Here is a 26,110-nt window from a genome sequence, read left to right on the forward strand (position 1 = left end):
GCCTGTCACCGGGCCTGCACGAGTTACTCGTTCGCCCATAGGTCTTTGCGGTGGGGGCAGGAAAAGGCCAGCCCAACCCGACAGCCCCCGCAGCCTCCGATGCAGCGGCGGAAGCCTGCTGTCCCTGCCACCCCCACTCACCGCCCTGCTGAACGCCACGCGTGCGGGAGGCTTTCCCACGGCGCGTACCCATGCCGGCCGGAGTGCGGCACGCCACTCGGTTCCCACACTCCACCCGGAAGCGCGAGAGGCGGTGCGACGCCGACCCCGGGTTCCCAGGGGTGCAGGGCGCGCCACAGAGGGGCGAGAGAGACGCGCCCTCGCCCCTCCCCAGGTGCACGGACCCCCGCCTGCGCCCCCAGGACCTTGAGGGGGAGGCAACCACACCTTGACAGAGCTGCCGCCAAGCCAACGCTGGGCGCGTCCGGGAAGCCAGCGTCGTGCAGGCGCGCGCGGAACAGGCGCCGCGGGGGCAGGTCCCGCATGTGCGCATGCGCTGTGGGAAGCAGGGCCACCTGGGGGCCGCGTGCACGTCAGCTGGTCCCCGGCACCGCCCACTCCCGGGCTCCGCGGTGCCGTCCCCAGCCGGCCGGGCTGCTCCGGGGCTTCGCACCCGCAGGTGCTTGGCTAAGCCTGGGAACCTGGGTGCAGATGTGGGTGCTACTGAGTTTCACGTGTACACAGTGTATTTTCTGATAACCATTAGGTCGGAGGTTGGCTCACCTGCCACTGCCTTCCACGAGACGAACCTGTAAGAACTCTCAGATCTTGGGCAAGAGAGAGCTTTTCAGGCTGTCAAACGAACAAAGCTAATTTGGGTTGGAATAGCCAGCTAGGCCTACTTCCTGACACGCAGAGGTTCCCTGTCACATGGCTGACAGAAAGTATTTGCACACAGGACTCATGCTCCCTCTTCGTACCCCAAATTTACCAAGAATCTGTACACTTGCAGCAAATGTGAACAAATATATTTAGATATATTTAAAAGAATTAAAAAAAACACATTTCACAAAACATTTGTTGCCATAGGAATTTTTTAAGCAATAAATGCCCACATCAAAATTTAAACATTGTTCAAAGTATGATCATCTGTACTAATAAGTAATGCAACAAATTATGTAAACAGAGTCAGATACATTTCCCATTTCCCTGCAGGAGTCACTTCCTTCCTGGGATGGAAGCTGTCCCAGACAGTTTTCCAGGGGACCAATTAAGAAACTGCTATTTTCAGAGCAACAAAAATAAAAGCTTTTATTTGTTCATTTGAATATAAAACAGGCGTTATCACAGATGTACAAAGCTTACTGGTGGTTTAACATACGAGAAGGTTGCCGTCCTTTGCACATAAAAATTTTGTTTGAAACTGTGATTGGTTGAGTACATGAATTTCTCCAACCAGTCACCACACTCTATGAAATAACGCTGCTAACATTCAACTGATAAAAGGGGCAGTTTCCCTCGGGTAAAGTGTCAAGCAGGATTAAATATATATAATAAACAAGCACCATGAGGAAGCCGCCCTGTCGGGTTAGGTCTGTGTTTCAATGTTCATTGTGTACCCTCCTTTGTGCAAGCTGATTACACGGTTTTGTCTGACTTCAAAAGCACAAGGTCACAAGACAAACATTGTTACATTCTCATGAATGATTTATCTACAGCACAATTTCTAATACAGAACAATCCTTCTTTATTGCTGAAACGGGTTTCCTTTCCTTTTTCTTGCACAAGCGACCTTCGATCCCAGCCCCCAACCCTTTGGACCTCAACTCTAACATGCGAGATGACAGGACGTCACTAACCGTTTTCATGACTGGCCAGCCTTGCACGTGGGGCTGACATGGTGGAGGTGAAGGTCATACTGGAAGTGATACCTGATTTCTTGTTTGCTTCCGACATCAGCCAGACCTCACATGTTATCCTGTAATTGTTTCCTGGTCAGAATCTTGCCTGAAACCTGAAACCTCCTTCCCCCTAAACAAGGTGGGTGTGTGTAAGAAAACGTCTTTTTTCCGTGTGTGGTGGGGTTTTTCCCCTCAGGAAGGAGAAGACTGTAGGAATGTGTATCTGAAGCATGTAGAGAAATAGTCACACACAGCAATGGAGTCAAACAGTATTTTAAAAAAATCAAATAATATGTGGAGATGGAAGGATGCACCCCACATGCAGACAAATTTAAAAAAAATGCCACTAAAATTTTTTTAAAAAACAATTGGCCTTGGATCTCGGAAGTCAAACAAAACTCTCCTTTAGCAAAGGGCATACAGCAAAGGCAGATGGAGACGTTGCCTACAAGGTCATGAAAAGAGACTCTAAGGTTTGCCCAGCAACAATCTTGGTCATGCATTTCTAGCAACGAGAGCCACTGCAGGGTCCTATCGGGGCAGGTACAAGATAAATCACGCTTGGACAGCGGATACCTCTTCTTGGCTGGACACAGATGGGCCAATGCGATCGAGGAGTGTACAGATGAGATGTGGAAACTGGAAGGCGTGTGAGGCAGCAGCAGCAAGAGACGGAAATCAGAAACGTGTCATCCACAGGTGGCGAAATGAAGGCAGCTGGGAGGCTTTCTCGCTCAGCCAGTGGCTCTGTGAGGAGTCCCGGGGCAGCTCGGGACGGGGTTTCCCTGTGGGTTCTACTCACGCCGGGCGGGGGAACCCCAGCGAGCTGGCCGAGTGACGGGCTCCTAGGTGAGTCTTTTTCCTTAAAGCTGTTCCGGACAGTCTGTCCACTCCATACAACGGCCATCTGAGGGGAACTGACACAGCCCGGAGCAAGTGACCACAAAAGAGCATTCCTTTTCACAACAAGGACCAGAAAGGGGGACACTAACAGAAATGATGAAGACCAAGGGTCTCTGGCAGCTAAGAGGACAGTGCCACCCCCACCTGCCTTCCCTAACGCCCGCTCAGTGTCGGAAGCACACGCTGGCACAGACCGCTCACTGTTGCCCCCACACACAGCAAAGGGAAAATAGTGCACATTTAGCCTCAAATTCCTTCCCCATCTTTGAGATGGCAACAATTCACTTGCTGGTCTCTGGTTCTAGAAGAAACGTTTAGACCGGGCTGCCGGCAATCTGGGATTGCTCGCATCAGCAGAGTGGGTGTGAGAATCTCGCTTTATCTACAGTGGAGGGGACACCATGCAAGTGACAAGTTCTGCATTTTAAACTTTAAAATCTCCTTTGTTCATTAGTGAATTTATATTTCATATATATATATTTGTTGTGATACTATCCACGCAAGATAATACAACACTTTTTTATATTAGCAAACATTACAAGACTTTAATGTTCTTGAATGTTTTTCTCTTTTATACTTCTAAAGAGATCAAAATAAATTAAACGTTTTGTACATAATTACATATGAAGAAGTTAACTTATTTTATCTTTTTAGTTTAGTACAAAGATATCTGCAAGATAGTTGCCGAAATACACCTTATTTATAATTTCTTCTCATTCTATGCTAACTTCAAAGGCCGTAGGCTAGCCTTTGTTTCTCCAGCACATTTCTGACAAAGAAAGCTGCTAACATCTAATTGGAAGGTTTTCTCGTACCTCAACAAACTCTCCTAAAAGGATGAAATCTAGTAATGGCTTAAATTAGTAACAAGGTCCATGTCATTAAGATTTCATGACACATTAAACAGAGAAAACAATTCTTTGTCACGCTACATAAATTGTTTAAAAGAACCCAACCGGAGGGCAGAATATTTTTTTAATTGCTATTTTGGCTTTTAACAAAATACCACATTTACGAAGAAAGCACTTATTATCCAATAATTAAAAAAAAAAAAGAAAAGAAAGTTTTTGAAATGGGTTTTTCCAACAAACTGAAGGCAGTAATCCAAAGTCCTTCTGAGCAAACTTCAGTGGTAAATTCACATTTCACATTTCACCCCCATGCCAATCAGGACTGCTGTGGAAAATCTCACCACCGCGCGAACAAGGGCTCCATTCCGGCGAATGTTGCCCTCGTGTCTGCAAACTTTAGCGACACTGAGAAAAACGTTTACTTTCCTAGAAAAGTCTACGGGGGCCGGAGACCAGACTACATGTTGTAGGCCACGTAGATGGGGTCCAGCTGGTCGGCCAAGAACCCATCTCGCAGGTGCATGCGCTGCTTCTCTCCCCGGGAGTTGATGGGGATGACGCCGATATCCACCACGACCACAACCCCCACCACCAGGTAGTGCTCCTCCAGAACCACGTTGGTCACCAAGGGAACCAGGTCCAAGGCTTCTTGCTCCGACCCATCAAGCTCCACCACCACCACCAACAAATTTGTCCAGGTGAATACGGCGCTGCAAGAGAGAAACAATCGTCACCACGCCGCGAGGGGTTTATGCAACAGTTTTGTTTTGTTTTCAAGGAGTTCCACCTGGTTCTTTTCCGACCTGCCTGCGCCCTGACAGTCTGAGCCCACGGCCTTCAGCTCATTAAGCGGCTGCGCACATTCCTGTTGCTGGCATTTTCGACGGCCCGCTCTCACGGTGGCCACCACGCACGCGTGGGATCTCTGTGCCAGGCGGCGCCCCAACTGCGGCCCTGCCCTCTGCCCCCCGCCGCTGCCGAGGGGCACACGGTGCAAGGGAGCCACGGGAGCCCCACTGTGTGCGCGCCAAGCCCTAAGGTGGGTCTGTGTCCTGCCCTTGGGCTTGGTCAGCGCTAAGTCTGCAGAGGCTAGAGAGTAGCTGAGGCTTTGGGGCCGGTCCTGACCTCCCTCTGCCGCAGCAGGAGGGGGACACGGAGGGAGGATGAGAAACGTGGGCAGCCAGCAGCTTTGTGCCGGGCTGACCATGGGGCCCAGTCACACTGGGGCCAGACAACCCAGCGCACAACTGCAGACACGGGGGCCCAACAGCGGAGCACTGCTTGAAGCACTGCGTCTGGAAGGCGTGTCCAGCAGCAAGAGGTGCCCTGTGTGGGGGAAGGGCCTCCGGAACATCGGAGATTCCTCCAGAAGTACTTTATTTGGGATCTTTCAGTGGTGGGTCACCCAGAAGATTGGGTCTGGCCAGTGTGTGGGATCCTAAGCTCAGTGCTTTACACTCTAAGCCGCCTGTGGTTTATAAGGTTGGTCTTTGAGCGGGGGTGGTTATAGGGCCTTAACAGGCTTTGCTGCTGGTGCCCGTTGCCTGCGGGCCGAGGTCAGAAGGGTCCCAGGCGGAGGAGGTGTGGGGGGCTGAGGCCGGGCTCCAGGGCCCGGCAGTGGGCTGCTGGCATCTGCGTCCTCCAGCCGGACGTGCAGGAGGGTCTGGGGGCAGCAAGTATCTGGGAAACTCACTACTGTTTTCTAAAACTTTAAGGGTATGTCTATTCAGAAAAAACCCCGCACATTTTGTTTCGTAGGACCAATACACACGTTAATGTGGAAGGGAAATACCGGAGACTGTTCAACAGATGACTGTGTCTCGAGTTTGCTGTGGTAAGTGTGTACCCAGGGAACAGTCCTGCCAAGGTCCGTTCCCAAGACGTGCTGGTGCCGACTTCCCACAGCAGGACTCTTCATGACACTGAAACACTGCTCTGTGTGGCCCAAGAGAGCCCGTCCTGAGTTTGTGATATCACAGATTTTACATACATTAGGCACTTTGGGTGTAACTTTATCATAGCATTAGATGTTTATGACGTGGTATCAGGAGTCAGGCTTCTGTACTTGATGGAGGAGCTATGGGCTGCAGGGGCATCGTTTCCCAAGGGCCAGAGATGTCCAGCACTGGAGATGACGGATGAGAGGCAAGATGTGGTTAGAAGAGCCGTGCCACCGTGCCACAGCCACAGGGAGGGATGTGAGTGCCCGCGTCCCGCCTTGAGGGCTGTGCTGCAGGAGGAGCCCAGGCCGGGAAGAACAACAGAGCAGTTTGTGTGGGGCGGTCTCCGACGGACTGGAGCCCAGCGGGACGATCTGTGGGTGTGTGTGTGAGGAGAGGGGAGTGCGAGGCCCCACGCACCTCAGGTGAGACCACAGCATGGGTGACAGCAGCAGGGCTGAGCACAAAAACTCGAATCCGGGAACAGAAACCCACAGGGGGTGGCGGGGAGCCCCCGTCACTGACCTTTAAGGTGGAAACAGCCTTTTGCAACCAGACGGAAAATGCTCACGGGAGGCTATACGAACCAGTCTGAATTATTTTCTTAAAACGACAGACACGGGAGGCTGTGATTGGCGTGTGTGGCCAGTGACATGGAAGCTGAGGTGGCCCTGTGCCGTCTCGGGGCTGCAGTCTCTCCGGGGATCCCGGCTCCCATCCACACAGCCAAAAGCGACAGGCAGCTTCAGCCGCCTCGCGGAGAGGAGGGACAGTGCCGTGTCGGAAGCGCCCACGCGTGGGTTTGCAAACTCTCTCTTCTCTCTTCCACGCTGCTGAGCTGCCCGTGTCCAGGGGCAGCAAATAGCAACCAATAACCAGCCTGCAATCAGCTCACGAGGGGCAACGAGCCTCCTCAGGCCCATGTCCCCACCAGGGAGGACCGCTCACGAGAGATGTCGGAAAGTGCCTCCCTCGGGGCTCCTGAGCCTCGCGAGCACTCCAGGTCTCTGCCAGCTCCGGGGCCAAACGAGCCAACACACGGTTAACGGCGTGGAGGCACTTGGCAGCCTTCTCCACCGTGTAAAGGCATGGAGTGAGCTCGAGGCCCCCAGGCCAGCCCGCCGGCAACACAGCCAACCACGTGGACCGGCGAGGCGGGCAGCCCCACTCTGGGAGGACAAACCCCACGTCCCCAAGGGCCCGTGCCCGCCTGGCCGCTGGCAGCTGGCTGTAATTCAGGCGGTTCTTCCCGCCCTCCCGTCGCAGCCTGCCCCCATGCGGGCCGGTCACGGCGCCCAGCTGGACAGTCGTCCATGACGTGCTCCCACTTTTAAGCGCCTGCTTGTGTGTGTGTGGACGCATCCGTCACATTCTCGGAAACAAAACCACACAGCCACAGCTCGGCTCCTCGGGACTCGCTGTGCAGAGCTCAGGACAGCGCTCTCAGGGAATGCACGCCGTGTGGACGGCAGGCCGGCGCGCTCCTTCCCAGCAGAGTTATTAGACCCAGAGCTAAAGGTCTGCAAGCCAAGCTCTCCCTCACAGGACGCCATCCACTGCCCACGCTCCACGATTCCCGTCTCGCCCCGACTCACCATTCTGTGACACTTTTGTGGGCTCTGATGACCGAGGTCTCGATGTCTATCGGGTGATACCGCATTCCCCGCAGCTCCATTGCCTCGTCCAGCGCCCCCACCACATACAGGGCATCGTGGCGCTCTGCACAGGGAGTGCAAAACACGTGTGAACCTTGGCACCACGGTGCGCAAGCTGCTTTTTAAGAGACTAAGATTAAAACTACCCCTGAGCGAGAGACAGACGCCAAGGAACGGGGTCGCTGAGCGCAAATACCTGGTTCCTTTCTACTGGGACGCTGTGCAGCCTGGGGCTCCCGGGACACCGGCCTAGCCGGGGAACGTGGTCTCGCGGGGGAGCCGGCTGCACAGCTCAGTGCCACGGGGGAGTGCACATCCTGGACCAGCCTCGCGCACCTTCAGTACTGTCTCCTAGTCCTCCGGAGCACCTCCACCGGGAGCACGCGGTCTGACCCGTGACGGGAGCCTGGTGCGCACACGGCTCACCCTCTCCTTCACGCTCAGCTGCTTCTACGCTGGTCTGCAGCAAGCGTGCACCCTGTGCTCTGCGGGCTGGGGTCCCAGCCCCACACAAGTTCTCACGGCCTGGGGGCCTGGCCTCTCCACCCGCCTGCCTGGGCTCTTACCTCCATTGGCATCTGTGAGCTCCGTCCTCCGCAGGAACCCCAAGTAGCCTGTCCGCGCCCAGACCGTCTGGGTGTCTCCAAAACTTAACCTCGAGTTGAAGTGATCTGACTGGAGGGACTCGTCTCCGTAAATGGTGAAATAACCACTGGCATTGTGGGCGCTGTGAACCCAGATCTGTGGAGGAAGCGGCAGAACTTGGTGAGTTCACCTGCGCGTATCTGAGGGAAGAGAGTACGGCCACTGACAGCACAGCGCCCACGCTCGGTGGGAGCCCGGCCGTGGTGATCTCGCGCGGGCTTCAGGGGAGATGCAGATGCCAAGTGTTTCCTGGAATAGAGCCACTAAGCAAACAACGGAGCCGTCCACCTCTCAAGAAGCCCAGGAAAACAGACTGAGGGTTTTTAAAGCGAACACATCAAATGAACAAAGTTGTAATAATTTGCTTCTACTTATTCAAATATAAGGATTGTTTCTGAAAAGCAATTTGGAAAAATGTTAAAAAGCTTTATGATTTATTTTTCCCTTTCACATGGTTTGCATACTCTCAGGAATATATTCCAATAAAACAGCATACACCAGGCACCTGCGAGAATCAGTCAGTTGAGCGTCTGACTCTTGGTTTTGGCTCAGGTCATGATCTCAGGGTCGTGCGATCGAGCCCTGTGCTGGGCTCCATGCTCCATGGGGGGGGTCTGCTTGGGATTCTCTCTCTCTCTCCCTCTGCCCCTCTCCAATCCATCCCCACTTGCACTCTCTAAAAAAAACCACAAAACAAAAAAACCAGCACACACCAAAACAAATTAAGAGGGAAAGTCATGTAACATAAAAAAATGGGAAATGAAAAAGCCCAAGCGTGTGATATTTGGGCAAATGAGAAAGAACGATATGTTGACACAAAGTGATGCCCGTGCAGGTTATGCAGAGTCATGGAAAAGACCGCAAGTGGTTAAGCCAATAAAGTCCCTGACATGCTCATAACTGCATGTAGTCAGGTCTGTGCAGTGAAAGGAATGGGCAGAGTCAGATTCTAGACTACCTTCTGGGCTTGGCCGCCTTTGCTATTTACACTGAAACACAGGCAAGCTCCCTAAGTGAGAGACTGTCTGCCTGTCTGCACTGCCCCGTAGCCCCCAGGGCACGTGTGGCCACCCAGGCACTCCGAGCTGAACAGACCAAACCCTAGAGCCGAGACAGAGGTGACACCATCACACAGGGGGACTGACACCTGTCCCTTGCTCTCCAACACACAGTTTCCTCCTTAAGACACATTCCCGGTTAGCGGGGTGTCTGGGTGGCTCAGTTGTTAAGCGTCTGCCTTCGGCTCAGGGCGTGATCCCAGCGTTCTGGGATCGAGCCCCGTATCCGCTGGGAGCCTGCTTCTTCCTCTCCCACTCCCCCTGCTTGTGTTCCCTCTCTCGCTGGCTGTCTCTATCTCTGTCAAATAAATAAATAAAATCTTTAAAAAAAAAAAAAAGATACATTCCCGGTCAGAAAACGAGAGTGAGGTGGGCTCTGACGCCCTACCAGCACTCTCTCCAGGCGCCCAAGACAACACACAGTGCTTCCCAGCCTCAGCTGGGAATGTATCTAAAGGAAATTCCTAAAGGAGATCTGTATGGAATTTTATCAGCTCAGTTCTGATCTTTACGTGGGACTGAGAAATTCAAGTGAAGGAGGGTGGACACAGACGTTCCATTAGTGGTCGGCACAGAAGAGCGATCTGACACTTGCATGCGTGACGAGATGGTAACTGGAATCGCCCGCACCATTATGACAACCCTATTCCTGCATTTCCACAACTGGAAGTTTGTTCCTCTCAGTCCCCTCACCCACCTTGCCCCGTCGCACCCCCTCCCCTCTGGCAACCACCAGCTTGTCCTCCGTATGTTCAGTGGTGGCATTTTTAATGAGGTGCCAGCCACAGGGCAGGTCTGCGAGGAGGGAAAGCTGACCACACAGGCGGGTGACCCTGGGCAGCCAGGAGGTCCCTCCCGGGCGGCGGGGGGAACCCAGCACACATGGCGGCTTGGCCTTGGAGAGAATGGGAGGGAAGGTGTGTTGGCACCTTCCTGATGTGCTCTCCATCCTCGGTGGCCTGCCCGAGTGGGGCCGGGGGCGGACTGGGGCTGGGGGTGGTGAGGATGCGTGTTCTCCAGCCGCACGCAGCCCAGCGCAAGGGGTGGGTGGCAGGAGGTGAGTCAGCCAGGCTTCATCGCACATACTACTGACTTCCTGACCAGAGGAAACAGCGGTCATTTTCTAACCCGTTTGCTACTGCTTCCTGCTACTCTAGGATTCTAGGCTGCGGCCGGACGCTCTGTGCGCACGGCTCCGTCGTCTTCCCGATGAGCTCTCAGCGACGACAGCAAGCACGTGGGAAACGCAGCAGCCAAGAAATAAGGAAAATCGGTCCACGTTGCTCTCTCTGGCCTAAATTCTTCGAAGAGAGCCATGCACACTTCCTTATGGAAATCCACTCCGTAACCTGAGCTTTCACAACTCGTTGACGCAGTGACGAGTCACTTTCCAGCCAGCCCGTCGAGACTCACCCAATCTGATGAGGATGTGGGCTGTGGCTCCACGGCATGGGGGCGCGGTAGACTGGCGTCCAGGAGGACAGGAACGTAAATCTGGTCTCACCCATACTCACCTCATACCCCACATCTCACCCAGGTGGACACGCGCATCTTGCCTCATCCAGGTGGGCACCCCATAAGTCACCTCCCCTGGGTGGGCACCCCGTAACTCACCTCACCCAGGTGGGAGTCGCCCAATGGGCCTTTTGTTTCTGGATTGGCAATTATGATCCGAACCCCTGGAAGTATCTATGTGGGAAAGGAAAACATTCCGGTCAGTGGACAGAGAGGTAGACGGTACACCCCAATCAACCCTGACCTTGCCTTCAGGCAATGTGCCTGTTTTCTTTTCTGAAACGGTTTAGAAAGTAGCATGGCTTTAAATCAAAATTACGTATCACAGCATGACATAATCACTATGTGACAATTGCATCTTACTGTAATTATAACTACGATGACAGAGCCCGTGTTAATGTGATCTTAAAGTTAAGAATATGAATGAAAACAGGATAAACGATGTCACTCAGCCTGATGCTTGCAAAATAGGGATCTTCAGATGTTTCAATTAATTAATTTCTGTGTGTGACATCACGGGACGCTAATATGGAGGAAGGGGTGAGGTTTGCCGTAGGCCCTGAATTAAGATAGTCGTGGATCAAGTTTTCAGAGACGAGTGTGGACTCAAGACGCAGGTGGGCACGGCACAGTGACGTGAAGGGAGGAAGAGCTGGCTCGTCCCGGCGTGTCCGGGCTCGAATGCCCGTCCAGCTCTCCCTCTCTCAGTGATGCTTCAACGTTCTCCTGCACATCAGTGTCTTGTATCAAAATGTTCATATCAAGCATCTCCTCCTTAATGGAAGTTTGGCCTGGACACATTCTGAATTTCACCAAAACCACAAGCATGTGGCAGCGAAAAGCCGGTTCTGCAAATTTAGAATACAGCCCATGTCGGTCCAGCTAATGGGAAGGGTTGAGATCCAGCAAAACCTCGGTGGTGAGAACTCCTGTCCCGTCCCTTGATTCTGACGTGTGACAGACTCTGGTCCCTCCGTCCTGCAGACGGCTGGCTTAGGGTGGGTAAGCACAGCGTCCTGCCATTAGAACCAACTTAGTACTAAGAACTCTAATTGGCGCTCATGTAGACAGAGATTATATAAGGTCCAGAAGCGACATAAGGCACTTGTGGAATTAATGTCAAGTGGGGCCAAACACAGGAAAAAGAAGTCTTCAGTTAGGTGTAAATACACTTCTTGCCCTCTAACTCGTATAAAAGGCATATCCACTGTGGCAGGACCTACTCTGTCCCCTGATTGCCCCTCTTCGTCTACTTTCACAGCAGTCGGTACCTGGGTTTTTAGCTAGGCCCACGGATATTCAGAACCAATATAACGTTTCCAACCTCTCCTTCTGCCAGCGTGACCAGGTTCTGGCCAGCGGTACTTAAGTGCATATAAGGCGGCTTAGGAGCCTCTGCTGAGGTCTGCCCCTTCAGTTTCCTTTTCCTGCTTGTCTCCTGCTGCTGCAATGTGGAAGTGAGGGCTAGAACTGGAGCAGCCACATCTGACCCTGAGACACCCTTGGGAAGGGAATCCGTGCAAAGTAGAACGAGACAGAAGGTGCCAGGGCCCCTGGAGTTCTCGTGACTTCTTTTACATGAGAGAAAAGAAAAATCTAACTTGTTTAAAACACTGTTGTTTGGAGTTTCTGTACTCATGGCCAAACCCAGTTCTGAAATATTACATTTAAGAAAACTTTTTGGGAAAATATTCTATGAAATACATTTCTTAAAATGTTAAAGCTCATACGCTGAAACTCAGACTCACACAGAAATACATCTTCCTTCCCTCCTTCAATACTTACTTTTCCTGATTCCATCAGGGGCAAGCTATGAGGGGAGCCTCTTTCCACCAAGCGGACTCTGCAAACAGAAGCAGAAGGTAGGATGAGTTGGCTGTTTTCGAGCCTGCGGTTCCCTTGCTCCATATTCAGCACCTGGTCGATGCCGGGCGGGTTGCTGGGGAATAAGTCTGCTAGTGAGCACCGTCCAATGCAAAGACAGTCACAGAAAAAGTGGTCTGGCAGCAGACAGTGCTGAGCTCTGGCGGGGAGACAGACTGAGACCCGGGACAGACCACAGAGACAGAGGCAATGACCCAGTCACCAGGCCGGCACGACAGCTGGGAAAACGATTCTGCACCAGGACTCGACTCAGCACTTGCAGAAAAGGAAAGGAGCGAACATTACACCACGGCTCTGAACCCGCTGCCGGCCGTGGGGACCGTGCTGCCCGGGGCTGAGGCCTCGTGAGGCTCAGCAGAGCCCAGGCCTGGGGCAGCGGCGTCTACCTTTGGACCCCCGTGCGTCTGAGCCCTGGACAACAGGACTGGCCAATTCAGACGGCCAAATTTCCATTCAGAAAAGAAACTCTTTTCCGTTAAAAAAAAATTTAATGGTAATTTAATCTTAAGAACTGTGGATGGGGATGCCTGGGGGCTCCATCGGTGAGGCGTCTGCTTTCGGCTCAGTCATGATCCCAGGGTCCTGGGATCGAGTCCCGCATCGGGCTCCCTGCTCAGCGGGAAACCTGCTTCTCCCTCTGCCTCTGCTCCCCCGCTTCTGCTCTCTCTCTGTCAACTAAATAAATAAAATCTTAAAAAAACAAACGACTGCCGGCGACATGGGTGTGGTCATAAGCAGAGCTCGCTAAATCATTCGCGGCTTTTATTTATTTATTTATAATACTAATAATTTTTTATTATGTTATGCTAGTCCCCATACAGTATTTTAAGTGCCTGGTTTTGCATCCCTGCCCTCGTGCTACAAGACTGTGATGCTGTTCATTCACCTAAAAGGCAGTTTTTAGGGAAACAGAGTGAAGCACAGGAGAAAGGGCTTGAACGCCATGGAGCGGGAGCTGGGGGCATGGGGAGAGGGGGACGCGGCGTCTCCAAGCCCGTGGAGAAGGAGGGATCTCATGTCGCGTGTGGAAGAAAGGAGGACCTACCAGTCATACCGTGTCGGTGCCCCCTAGGAGAGCAGGAACAGGGTGCTGGCATCGCTCAGGGCGGGTAGCATGGAAAAGCTACAAACGCCACAGAAGACTGCCCTTCACCCACATGAAGAGAACAATACCCAGAGACTGAAATGAAAAAAAGAGCCAAACCCAGCCCTGCTCAAACGAAAAGTCAAAGCTGTGTCCTGAACGAGCTGGGATATGCGTCTGCAGCACGCATGCAGAAGGGATGAGTTTCTGCACTTGCAGAAATGAATGAAGACACACTGTGAGCTGGAAGGGCAGCACGAGGCACGGTGTGGGTGAAGCCCTGCTCAGCCTCTGACCTTCCGAGGAGCCCCACACGTCCAGTGGGCACCTGCCCTGCTGTCCGTGGCTGTGGTGCTGCTGTGGGCACTGCTCTCTCCCTATGGTTTGCAAGGTTACGGCCACATGGGGCGCCTGGGTGGCACAGTGGTTAAGCGTCTGCCTTCGGCTCAGGGCGTGATCCCAGCGTTATGGGATCGAGCCCCACATCAGGCTCCTCTGCTATGAGCCTGCTTCTTCCTCTCCCACTCCCCCTGCTTGTGTTCCCTCTCTCGCTGGCTGTCTCTATCTCTGTCAAATAAATAAATAAAATCTTTAAAAAAAAAAAAAAGGTTACGGCCACATGATGGTACATGCGAGGGCTTGTGGGGACAGGCTCTCCGCCAGTGAGGGGGGGGGCTTGGCTCTGTCCCACAGGTACGTGGAGTGGAGAAAGCAATCCTGTCTTCCGAGACAGGACAGACAGCGCCTACAGCAGAGACCCTCCAGGGAGCACTCAGGCGGACGTGGCAGAGTCTATGTGACACGATGCAAGAGCCAATTAAACCCGCTGGCCCTGGGACGGGGATGTTCTGCCACTGCTCTTGCTGCCCTCACGTCCATCCTGCGGACCGAGCCAGCTCCCGGAGGAGTAAGACCCCTCTCCCAGGCCGACGCGGATTCTCACCAGTGCACGAGCTCGCTCAGGGCACTGGCTGCCCCGTCCCCCTCTAACCCGGCCATGCTGCCGGTGGAGAGAGCCCTGCCCCATGTCTGACATTCCTAAACTCAAGTACAAGTCCTGGGCTTCCACTAACATGTTTTTCCGCCTAGCCTGTCTTAATGACTGGAAGTCTAGGCTTTTGCTAGAAAAGAAGAGATAGCAAGGAAGACAGTTAACGTGGGGGAGACTTGTGATTCCTGGTAAAGTCCCCATCTTGCGCTCTGTCCTCAGACTGTTCTTACCCTGACTCGACTTTGCCCTGAAAGGCTGCAGCCACCGGGGTGATGTCAAGGGGCTGCAGACGCAGGGTCGATGCAGCAAGAGGTCCGTTTGCAAAGGGTTCCTTCCTAGGCAGGACATCCTCTGGCCTCACGGACTGGCTGGGGGCGCTGCCAGAGCCTCACGGGCTCTGCGACACGCTTGTCCCCTTCCTCCACCTGACACGAGTCTACCGACCACGACTCCTGCCCCGGGGCCACGCCCGCTGATGCTGCCCTACACAGCCTGTCACCCACGGGCTCAGGAGTCACGAAACCACCAAGACATCACACTAGCTGCCCCAGTACGAGCGATGGCATTCGCCATGGATGCTGCCAGGAGCGTCCTGCTGGTCATGCTGCTGCCCCGCCCTGGCCGCCCGGCGGTCGCACGTGACCTGGAGGGTGAGCACCACCGGCACCTTCCATCGCCACGACCCACTCTGCTACAAGGTCACGGGACCCAGCGCCGTTGGCCTGCGCGCAAATGAGCTTCTGTGCAGCCCCCCGTGTCACGGACGTGCTGCTAGCAACCAGCCTGGGCTCTCCCTCACACGTGCCTCCAGAATGTCTGAAGCATCCAAGACTGAATGTAACGTGAGAAGACTGTCTGTATGATTAGTTGTTTGACGTCCCAGAAGATGGAGGGGAAATCCCCAGACACGGGGTGTGTGCGAGTGCTCCGAGCACGTGGGGTCGCCGCTTCAGGTCCTGTGGCTGAAGCTCGTCCTCAGCCTCCCGGCGGCCGAGGCGGAGGGAGGAAGACGGGACAGATCCTCCCGTCCAAGCTGGGCCCTTAGCCGCGCGGTGTTTCCTGTGCTGCTGGTGAAGCATATCAGAGGACACGCGAGGGACATCACGGTCACACCCTCGGGCAGCCGCACCGCCTCTGGGGGAAGCTGGCCCCTGTGGTCAGTCCTTGGTGACACAACAGCGCTGGGTTACACGTGGCCCAGCAGCCCTGGGGTCACGGAAGCTCCAAACCGGGGGAAATCACCCCAAAACGAGTGACAACAGGCAGAACAGAAGCACCGTCCAAAGAAAATACCCACGTGCCCTGGTGCTTCTTCTCTTACAAAATCACAAATCTAACATGCTCTTGCCCCCAGCGTCCCTCCTTCCAAATCCCGACTTCTGTCCTTTTCCTTGTCAGGTTGAAAGGAGCCCCGCATCCTCTTCTCCCTGTTGGCATCTGTTGGTGGACACCCAACTGGGGTGTTGGCCAAGCCCTCTGTCCATTCATAAGGTTTTGATGCAAATTCATTCCAATTATATTGAGGAAAAACGTCTTTTTTTCAGACCTCTGGGATTTTTCTTTTAACTAGTAGCGTTTATTTTTAGGACAGTTTTATTTTATTAAAAAAAATTTTTTTAAGATTTTGTTTATGTGAGAGAACGAAGGAGAGAGAGAGAGAAGGAGGGAGGGCATGAGCAGGGGAAGCGGCAGAGGGAGAGGCAGACCCCCCGCTGAGCAGGGAGGCCGATGTGGGGACTCGATCCCGGGACCCTGAGATCGTGACCTGAGCAGAAGGCAGACGCTTCACTGACGGGGCCCCCAGGCATCCCAGGACACTTCAGATTCACAGAAAACCTGAACATGCAGTGTGGACCTGTCAGGCTCCTGGCAATAACCACTGTCCCGGACACCCAGGCATGAGTGTTAGAACGGGAGGGACGCCCACTACAGCTAAGGAGCCTCATCGATACCTCTCTGTCAACTCCAGCCCACACTTCATCATATCCGCCTAGTGACCTTCTGCATCCCACGTGGCATTGGGTTCTCACGTCTCCGTAGCCCCTCTGGGCTGCTGCAGCGGGTCAGACCTTCCGTATTAATGACCGTGACAGCTGCAAGGAGACGGGCGAGCTGCTTTGTGGGACCACTCGGTACTTCTCCCAGGGCGGGACGGTGGTTGTGTGTTTCGGGAGGAAGACTACAGAGGTGAAGCCTTCTCATCACGTCTAGTCGAGGGCACGTACTCAACACGACGTATCCCTCCGTGCTGACCCCAACCTCCCTCCCAAGAGGCGTTTGTCAGGTGTCTCCCTTAGCGTGACCCCCCGGCCCTTTCCACACCGCAGGGCTGGGGGCTGGCAGTGTCCTCCCAGGATGACAAGCAGAGCCGATCCATCTACGGAGACGTCGGCAGAGCTCCGTGCCGAGAGCACAGGGCAACGTGGAGAGCCCCGCAGGCTGTTCTGGAGTTTGCTTCTATCCTGGGTTCCATGGGACACGCTGTTCCCTTCTACACGGATCCATGTCTGCCAAAAATAGTTGGAGTTGTGTCAGCTACCTCCCACCAGAAGGTCTTCACTAATGCACACACCTCCTTTCCCTTCTTGAGAGCAGAAAGACGTGAAAAATAATTTCTGGACTTGATAGGTTATGAGTATTGTTTCCTAGAAAATGTGTCTGAAAGTAATTTCAAATTGTAGAAAACTTGCAAAAATGAAAGAGTATAAAGAACACTTTTAACATCCTTCAGTCAGGTTCACCTATTATTAATGTTTTATTCCACTGCTTAATCAAGTGTGTGCTCTCCGTCCTGCTCACACACTTACACACACACACACACACACACACACACCTCCTTCTGACGACTGGCGGGGTAGCTGCATCCATCACGACCCTTTACTGCTATTTCATCATGCATTTCCTCCAAGGAGGGATATTCTCACATACAACCGAAGCACGGCAATCAGTGTAACACTGACCGGCAGCCCCGATTCCAGCTCTGTCCATCAGCCCAATGACGGCCACTACAGCGTTTACCCCTCGCATCGAGGACCCGCTGAGCACCAGGTTTTGCATCTGGCTGTCGCGTCTCTTTAGGTTCCATCACTGAGGGACATTTCCAAAGCTTTTCTGTCTTTATGAAATCGATATTTAAAAAGAATACAGGCCCTGCCTTTTATAAATATCATGTGGGGGGCTTGGGTGTCTCAGTCAGTTAAGCCTCTGACTCTTGACCTCAGTCCAGGTCTTGATCTCAGGGCCATGAGTTTAAGCCCCACATGGAGCCTACTTAAAAAAAAAAAATTAAAAATTAAAAAAATACCATTTAAAACCATTTAACTCAAAATGAACCAAAGACCTAAACACAAAAGTTAAAAGTATAAAAATGTTATGAGAAAACATAGGGCAAAATCTTCACAACATCGGATTTGATTAAAACAAACAAACAAAAAATCTCAGCTAGGACACCAAAACACAGGCAGCAAAAGATGAATAAATTAGATCACATCAAAATGAAAAACTCTGCCATGAATGATGTCAACAGAACAGAAGGCAACTCATGAGACGGGAGAAAATATTTGCAAGTCATATATTTGAAAAGGGACTAGTATCCAGAACATAGAACTCCCACCACTCAAAAATAAAACAATTTGATTAAAAATGGGCAAAGGACTTGAATAGACATTTCTTCAAAAGAGATATATGAATGGCAAATAAGTACATAAGAAGATGCTCGGTATCACCGGTCATCAGAGAAATGCGAATTAGAACCACAGTGAGACACCACCTCACACCCATTAGGATGGCTAGTCTCAAAAAACCCAAAACAACAGGTGCTGGGGAGGATGTGGAGAAGGGAACCCTCGTGCACTGTTGGCGGGAACGCAAGCTGGTGCAGCCACTCTGGAAAACAGTGTGGAGGTTCCTCAAAAAGTTAAAAATAGAGCTCCCCGGTGACCCAGCAACTGCACTTCTGGGTATTTACCGAAAAGCTTGAAAGCAGAGTCTAGAAGAGATAATCGTATGCCCATGTTCACAGCAGCATCATTCCCAGGCAGAAAGGTTGAAGCAACGCAGGTGTCCATCAGTGGACGAATGGATACACAGAATGTGGTCCATCTGTACAGTGAAATATTACTCAGCCCTAAAAAAGAAGGACTTCTCACACACGCTCCAACGTGGATGGTCCTTCCACGTGCCTTTCCTTGCTCCCACAGGCTGCTCCAAGGACACAGCCCCGAGATGGTGACATGGTGTTGAAAACACCTGCATAGTCCGTGTGACTGAGACCAGTTAGGGCCCATTTATGAACTTGTAAGAGCTGGTGGGTGGGTGCGGGTCCCAGAAAAGGCTCGCGTGTAAGTGCCCTTTGCTCATTACAACTGCCGTCCACCCCCGTGGAGGGGCAGCCCCCTTCTTCAGGCCAGTCGCTCTGGGGTTGCACGCACAGGAGGTTAAGTCAGTCGCAGAAGGACAAACCCTGTATGATTCCACTTACGAGGTACGCGGAGTAGTCAAGTGCACAAAGACAGAAAGTAGAATGGGGGGTGCCAGGGGCTGGGGAAGGGGAGTTAGTGTTTGATGGGGACAGCGTTTTGGTTTGGGAAGGTGCGGAAGTTCCGTGGCTGGTGGCAGGGACGGCTGAATGCCACGGAACCATGTGCCGAAAGATGCGAAGATGGTAAACTCTGTTATGTGTGTTTACTCAGCTAAAATTTAGTCATTTAGACATTATTACTTGGGGTTCTCTAGTATTTCCTCATGACTGATTAGAAGGGCTGAGGGTGTCGTGTCCTTGTGGGATCCTGTCCGGAGGCCCATCAGTCCATCCGTTCCCCTGGCATTTGTTCCTGAGCTTGTCGATTCTTCGTCCATTCTGCAGAACATTCCAGCACACAACACTGGCATGCCTGTAACGTGGCAGGGGGACACGCAGTGCAGGAGGAGGTCACACGTTGCTTCAACATGCAGACTGTGAATAAATTCCGCCAGGCAGAAGCCACGCCGTCCTTCCGCGGCACCTGTCACTCACCCAGCCCTGAGGTCCCCTGTGCCAGCCCTGGGCCGCAGTCAGGCCCACGTCTGAGCAAGTGGCCAGCTCTTCCTCCACAAGAAGGCTCTAGAAGAATAAGTTTATTTAAGCATAGAGATGCTTCTCTTCAAGGGAATAGTACGTAGGATTCATTTCTTTTCAACTAACTTTCACTTTCTAACAGTGGATGGGCCTCAACAGGACAGCCACGTGGGCAAGATTAGCTGGATGCCCTTGGCTTCGCTAAGACCCTATAATCAAACGGCACTCCTAGGGTTTTGTGGTGGTGGTGATTTTGTTCACAGTGGGAGAATAACTCACCAGGATACGGACAGAGAGGCTGAATGCACAGACCAGTAAGAAAGAAGGCTTTCACGGACTTGTATTTTCTATCATTTTCTCTCTGTACCCACCCAAACACACTCCAGGCCATTTAATTAAAAACCGCACAACAGCAGAATGAGGAGGGAAGAGAGAACAAGGAGGTGATGGAACAGCCTTTCTAAATGCACGGCGGGTCTGAGGGAGCAGATGCAGGACGAACAGGAGCTCTGTCCAGCCGAAACCGCCTGCCCACGGCGGGGGGTCGGCCGAACCCCTTCCCCTTCTCGAGGCCTGAGTCCCCACCCTGCACAAGAAGGCTCCTCTAGGCCTTGCCCCATGCCGCAGAACCCCTAAAAGCTGGCAGGATCGGATTTCCCGCACAGCGTGCCCAGGAAAGGTTCACGTCGCTCTGGTCACGTGCGCACATCTCACCACGAGAAATGAGGGACTGTGTCCACCTTCCTCTAGAAAGATCAGCATATGAGGCTGTGATCTGCACAGGGAGATTCCCCGGGGAACACGCAGGGCGTGAACCACGTTGCTCTACTGTCAGCGAAAACGCAGCACTCACAACAGTGGCTGCGAGAACACAGCGGATGTCTGATTTTAGGGTAGGGGGCCCGGATGGAGCAAATAAAAATACAGGACGCTTGGTTAAATGTGAATTTCAGATCAACAATAACACTTTTTAAAGCATACATTTGCCCATGCATATTTGGGACACACTTGCAGTAGGAAAATGATTCCTCTTATATCTGAAACCCAAACCTAACTGGCTGCCCTATAGTTTGTCTGCAGCTCCAATGGAGAGGATCTGGTAAAGGTCTTTGGGGTAAGATTTAAGGAATCCACCAGTGGGACAAGAACTATCCAGTCAATACATTATTTTTTATTTTTATTTAATTATTTAAATTTGATCTTTACTGCGAAAAGACCACAGAACAATTTCTCAGAAGAACCTAAAATGTTCTAGAAAAAGGAAGGAACACTTAGTCAAAAACTCCACAACTGTTTGAATTGTGGAAGGGACTAGAAAACATCACCCAACCATTCAGAACCAGGAGGGGAAGGGGTGGACCCGTAACGAGGGCCAGGCCGGAGGTTCGGTGACGTGGCCCGAGGTCACAGGGTCAGCTGGTGGCAGAGCTGTGACCGGAGACCAGATCAGCACCTCTGACTAGTCTCAGGATGTCCTGACAGGACAGCAGGGGTCAGAATGAGGTGCGAGGATCAGAAATAGGTGATGGGTTTGAAAGGTGCAGAGTCGCTAAGGGGTGCTGGTGCTGGATGGGGAAAGTACAGGAAAACTCAAGGGGAAGAGCCTGTCTCCCCAGCTCCCAGAATGTCCCTGGTATGGGGCTGGGAACCTGGGCCTGCCTCCCGCACCGGACCAGGGCCTCCTCGGACATGGCTTCCGGGCTCTCCGCCCGCACAGCCGGCTCGGGAGAGGTCCACAGGCTGATCATGCTGGGCTGGATTCTAAAGAGGGGAGAACCAGAGTAAAGGGAATCATGTCTTTTTATGGAAGCTACCAACTCCACGGAAGATTCTGGCCTTGCAGGGAAGATGGAGGCTGGAAATTCACCCCAAAATTACTACTTTGCAAAATGTGAACTCTTCCTTTTTATTCCATTTTCTCCATCGATAAAGTCATCTGATTTTCAAGTACCCATAAGAACTCTTTGAGGGATGCACAGAACCCACGCTACAACCCCATCTCTTCAACTCCAATTACGTAGCTGAGATTAAGTTGGCCCAACAGCGGGCTGAAAGGACGCACGCACGCCGACAGAAGGGAGGCCAGCAAAGACTATTCGCACATGGAACAGCACATCTGTAACTACCTGAACGCAATGCATGCAACTACAGAAGCAATGCGTTGTCTAGACGCCGCATTACTGAGTCGTCACCATGCTTCCACGACTAGGTCCTCCTGTCTCCCTGGGACAGGCAGGCACGGAGCACTCGGGCTCAGCTGCACGCAACCCAGGAGGAGCGGGTCCCGTGCCTCACCCAACGCCAGGGAAACGACGATGCTCACGGCCTCCAGACCGAACTCCTGGGGTCGGCTCGGTCCACAAAGGGCCTGCACAACTCAGATGCCCCACACGCCTCCCGGGTGGCTGTCGAGGACCGTGTGACCAGAAATCAGAGATTTAGTAATAAGCGCGAGCTCCACGTCAGGTTCTGCTAAGACCCTCATGCCAATCGTGCACACATCGCGAGCCAACCGAGAGCGGGGTCCCTTCTCAGCTGTTCTGTGTTCATCTGGTCCCCTTCCTGCCGTGGACTAAATCACGAATCTACCAAGGCACGTCCACTCCGCACTCACTTTCCTCAGGGTCTCGATACTCGCTTAACCACTGACCAGGACTTAATGGACTATCCCTGCTTTCTGGAGACTCAGCACCTCAGGTTAGGAGGAGTAAGGCAGCTAGGGAAGCTTTATGCTAACATTGTGTCCATAAGATTTAACTCCTAAAACTATTTCTCTAAATGCTGAAAAATTTTTCTTTCCTATCTCAAGTCTACAAAATCCAAGTGCTTAAGGAAAGATCCAATTGGAAGAGATGAAGAGACCATGACTTAACATTAAATGAATGTAAGAAAGAGTATTTTAAAAAGTAACAGTCACTTTCAAGTAGTCCCCAAACCATTTCATCACTTCCCCCTTGTGCACGGTGAGACTAAGTCCCCTCCAGCAGCAGGAGTCAGTACCCTCGCCATGTGAGGCAGAAATGTTCTCCACAGTGACCTGCTAGAAACGCAGAGGACTAAATCCCAAATACCGTGGGTCACAGAAAACAAGGGGGTGTTAGAAAAAGAGGCAGAAAGTCAAGTGGAAATCAGGTCAATTTGGGTAACCTTTGATCACAGGCTTCCACAACGTGGCTCTCCTCTGTCACCTGTCTGTCTGTGCCAGGTGTGCACGTGAGCACACACAATCTCTCTCTGGGAAACTGCACGGACACACGAACGAGTTAACCCTCTCCAAGGTAATTACATCATGATTAAGCAGGTGCCCTGGGGCTCCTAGTGAACGTACCAAAGCAATGGGAAGAGTGATTAATCCGATCACTGAATCGCAATAGTCTGAAGTTAGCACAACAACCCCATTTTTTCCCCCCAAGTGACAAGATAGTCAATATTTATGAAGGCTTTCCTGTTTCCCCCGCACCCCACCTCCACTAGGGCCTGGAGCCAGGCAAGCTCCCTCCTGTGCCCAGGTCACCCTGGTACCATGGGAGGGACAGCCTCCAAACCCGCTGCCCTGACAGTGCTTCCCGGGGCCCTCGGAGTGCGGCTTTACCATGCCCATTCTGGGCACAGGGAGACTGAGGTCACAGAGCCGGCCCAGCCTGAACTCTGACCAGCTGGACTCCACGGCCTGTCTGTCACATCAGCAGCAGGTAAGACACTTCTGATTACATGTTGATAAAGGTCAGAAGTGATGCTAGAGATTTCAAACGGGGTGATATTTTCTCTGGGGAACATGCAGGATGGATGATATTGAATGGAACTGGGCTTGAGAGCAGGAGGATTTCACAGACTGGGGGTAGTGTGGGCCCTGGAGAGGCCCCAGGGCGTACGACTCCCAGCTCAAGGGAGGTTTTCTGCTGCAGAAAGCAGGTGTGAGCAGCACCTGGGCCAGCGACCCAGCCTGACCCGGCCAGGAAGGTCCATTACAGGTGGTGAAGGCAGCAAAGGACCTGGAGGACACAGGAGCTCGGGCTCCCGGCAGCTGAAGCTCTGGGGACAGACCACACTCAAGGAGTGGCTATGCCATGTCCAGGTCTGCTTCGGTTTTGGTCAAACCCTGAAAGACAGGCAGAGGAGGCCCTCCCTCAGCCCCCGGCCGCCCGCCCTCGAGCGCAGGACAGGCGAGAATGCGAAACAGCGTGACTGGAATGGTGGAGGGTGTGCAGGGCCCCTCGGAAGGCTTTCTTAGGAGAGGCCCGTACAGGGCGGACGTGGGGCGTCCGTGTGTCCTGCGTGGGGGCAGCTCGCTGGGTCCCTGCGACACTCAGCGATGTGGCCAGTAGCTGTGACCACGAGCGGTCGTTAGTGATCGTGACTGACAGCAACTTCCAGCTCCCCAGGCTTCTACCCCACACGACCGTCAGAGAGCACACACCAGGACACAAGTGTCACTTGAAAGAGCTGTGGACTTGGAAGACGGGAGAACGAGGAAGTCCCTGCGAGCACTGACTGCGTGTCAGGCCCCCCTTCCCCGGGCCGCTCTGCTGCGCTTCCGCGTCCACCTCCCTTTCCCACACCGCACGCGCTCTCCGCAGAAGGCTCTGCCCCCGAACGCCTCCGGGGGGTCGGCCACAGAAACCTTAGAAAGTAGTGCCCACAGCTTGTTCTTCTCCAGGAACAAAACCCCTCCGTCCCCTCCGTCCGACCATCCCTGACGCTCCAGGCCGCACGTGATGCCAAGCACGACATCTGGTGCCTGGCCGGCCGTGTCGTCAGCTGCTCCTGCCGTGTCAGAGGGTCCGTGTTCATCCACGGCTCTCACGGTGCTTGCTGGTCCTGTGGCTGGGGCCAGACCACAGACGCAAGTGCCTAAATGCTACTCAAACAGGGATTCTCTCCCCTTTGAAGGTGTAAAAGGTATAATGTATCATGTCCAAGTAACTTCTCAGAGGGTAAAGTAGGTTTGTTCTAAAGCCTAGAAGTTACTGTTTGGAAATGTCTATGCCCCTGGAACAGGTTACTTAGACTCTTCAAAGCCAAACTTCTGAGTCGTGAAATGACCCAGTGGGACTGTGAGATGGGGGAGCTGGCAGGGTGCGGTGCACGCGCGGTCGTCTCTGCCCTCGGCCTCCCAGAGGGTGGCCAGCACATGGCTCCAACCTGGATGCTCCTTCCACAGCAGAGTCTCAAACGAGGCCCACAGAGACCAGGGGGACTCCAAGCGGGACACGGTTACGGGAACGCGGGCAAGCCCCTCTCAGTCTCAGCACACTGCACTTGGAACATCTGTGTGGGGCTGTCCCACGCGTTACAGGACATTTTTGCCGCACCCCTGGCCTCCATCCCTGGGACACCAGCCATACCACTCTTCAAACTGCGCTCATCAGACATGGCCCGACGTCCATGGGGCCTAAGAGCCCTGCCGGGATGCCTGGTGTGACGCAGGGGTGGTACTCCCCGGCCTGGCTGGTGCATGCACGGCCTGCCGGGACCCCTCCTCAGCCTCCACAAACCGCTCCCCAACACACATGCAGGAGTCGGTGTCACCCAGGAACACGCCTGGGCCGCCTGCGCCGTCGGGCGAGTTTCCCCCATGCACTGACTGTGACTGCTGACTCCGTGCTTCCCTTCGCTGAACGGCAGGATGGCCCACGTTGGCAGGCAAGCAGAGGAGGAGACACAGTGTCTGGCCGTTGCAATGCATTCACCAAGCACCTGCTAGTCGTTTGTGGGAGACCCCTATTATCAGGGTTCATGCTCTGTGTCCCATCACATAAACGAGCGGGCATCTCTGTAGTTACCAGACAGAAGCTACTCAACGGGGAACCTCGGGCTTTTTGGTAGGTCCTCCGGGCTGGGGCAGAAATTCCTTGAAAGGTTCTCATTTTGCTCGCACCTCACCTTCCCCCGCTGAGGAAAACCTACAAATGCTCACCTTTCGCTCTTGCCCAAAGCTGCCTGGGAAGCTGCACAGAGGGTACCTTCACGCGTGTTCTAATTTTTCACGGAAACACCTTTACGCAATATTTCAGTTCCCGTAAAGAAATGTGGGCAGGGTGCTGGAAGCTGTAAAAGGTGCAACACGGTGCCCAGCTGAAACGGTGACGGAAGGAACCACAGGCTTCTGGTCAGACCGTCAGAGACGCAACTCTGGTTACCCGTGCCCGCTCTGCAACAGTCTTCGCTTTCGTCAAAGCGCAAAGTGGACTGCCCCACTGGGAACCACACAGATGTGGAGAGAGTCACGGTTCAAGCCAACTGGGGCAGCACTCCTGCTTTAGTCACGGGCAACCGTGCTCGCAGCGGACAGACACCGCGCTCCTTCCTTCGCGAGACAGCCCTTGCACGAGGCACAACCAAGAAACAAACCCACCAGCGCACCGTACCTGTCGTGTCTCAGAGCTCGCATATCAACATAGACGGTGGTTGGGTCAGGTCCCGAGGTCCCCTGCAAGCAAGGACACAGCACGGTTAACTCAGGGTACCGTGGGAGGTATCTGGGTCTGTGCTTCCTACCAGTTAGTGAGAATTTCTTTGGTAAAATCTCAAACTGAACAAAAGCTAAAAAGCACTAAACCCACACCTCTCTCCTAGATACCTGTTGGTTTGCAGTTTGATAACCTCAGTTCTGAAAGGAGCATCTTGGTAGGATTATGCCGGATTTTCACACGGCCTGTCAATCATATTTACAAAAATAAGAAAGAA

The 26,110-nt window shown here is 53.1% G+C and overlaps 1 protein-coding gene across 1 annotated transcript in view; it reads right to left on the reverse strand.

Annotated features, from left to right (window-relative positions):
• Positions 1 to 1,224: 1,224 nt before the first annotated feature.
• Positions 1,225 to 26,110, reverse strand: part of DIP2C (disco interacting protein 2 homolog C) — a 351,333-nt gene continuing 326,447 nt past the window's right edge. The window contains exons 28-33 of the mRNA XM_034644335.1: positions 25,792 to 25,853; positions 12,194 to 12,251; positions 10,508 to 10,582; positions 7,757 to 7,931; positions 7,131 to 7,254; positions 1,225 to 4,305 (exon numbers count right to left, since the gene is read on the reverse strand). Of these exons, the coding sequence (XP_034500226.1) occupies positions 4,053 to 4,305; positions 7,131 to 7,254; positions 7,757 to 7,931; positions 10,508 to 10,582; positions 12,194 to 12,251; positions 25,792 to 25,853 (747 nt within the window). The 3' untranslated portion in view covers positions 1,225 to 4,052. The remainder of the gene's footprint in view (positions 4,306 to 7,130; positions 7,255 to 7,756; positions 7,932 to 10,507; positions 10,583 to 12,193; positions 12,252 to 25,791; positions 25,854 to 26,110) is intronic.

Source organism: Ailuropoda melanoleuca, chromosome 15 (assembly GCF_002007445.2).
Source record: "Ailuropoda melanoleuca isolate Jingjing chromosome 15, ASM200744v2, whole genome shotgun sequence".
NCBI lineage: Eukaryota > Metazoa > Chordata > Mammalia > Carnivora > Ursidae > Ailuropoda > Ailuropoda melanoleuca.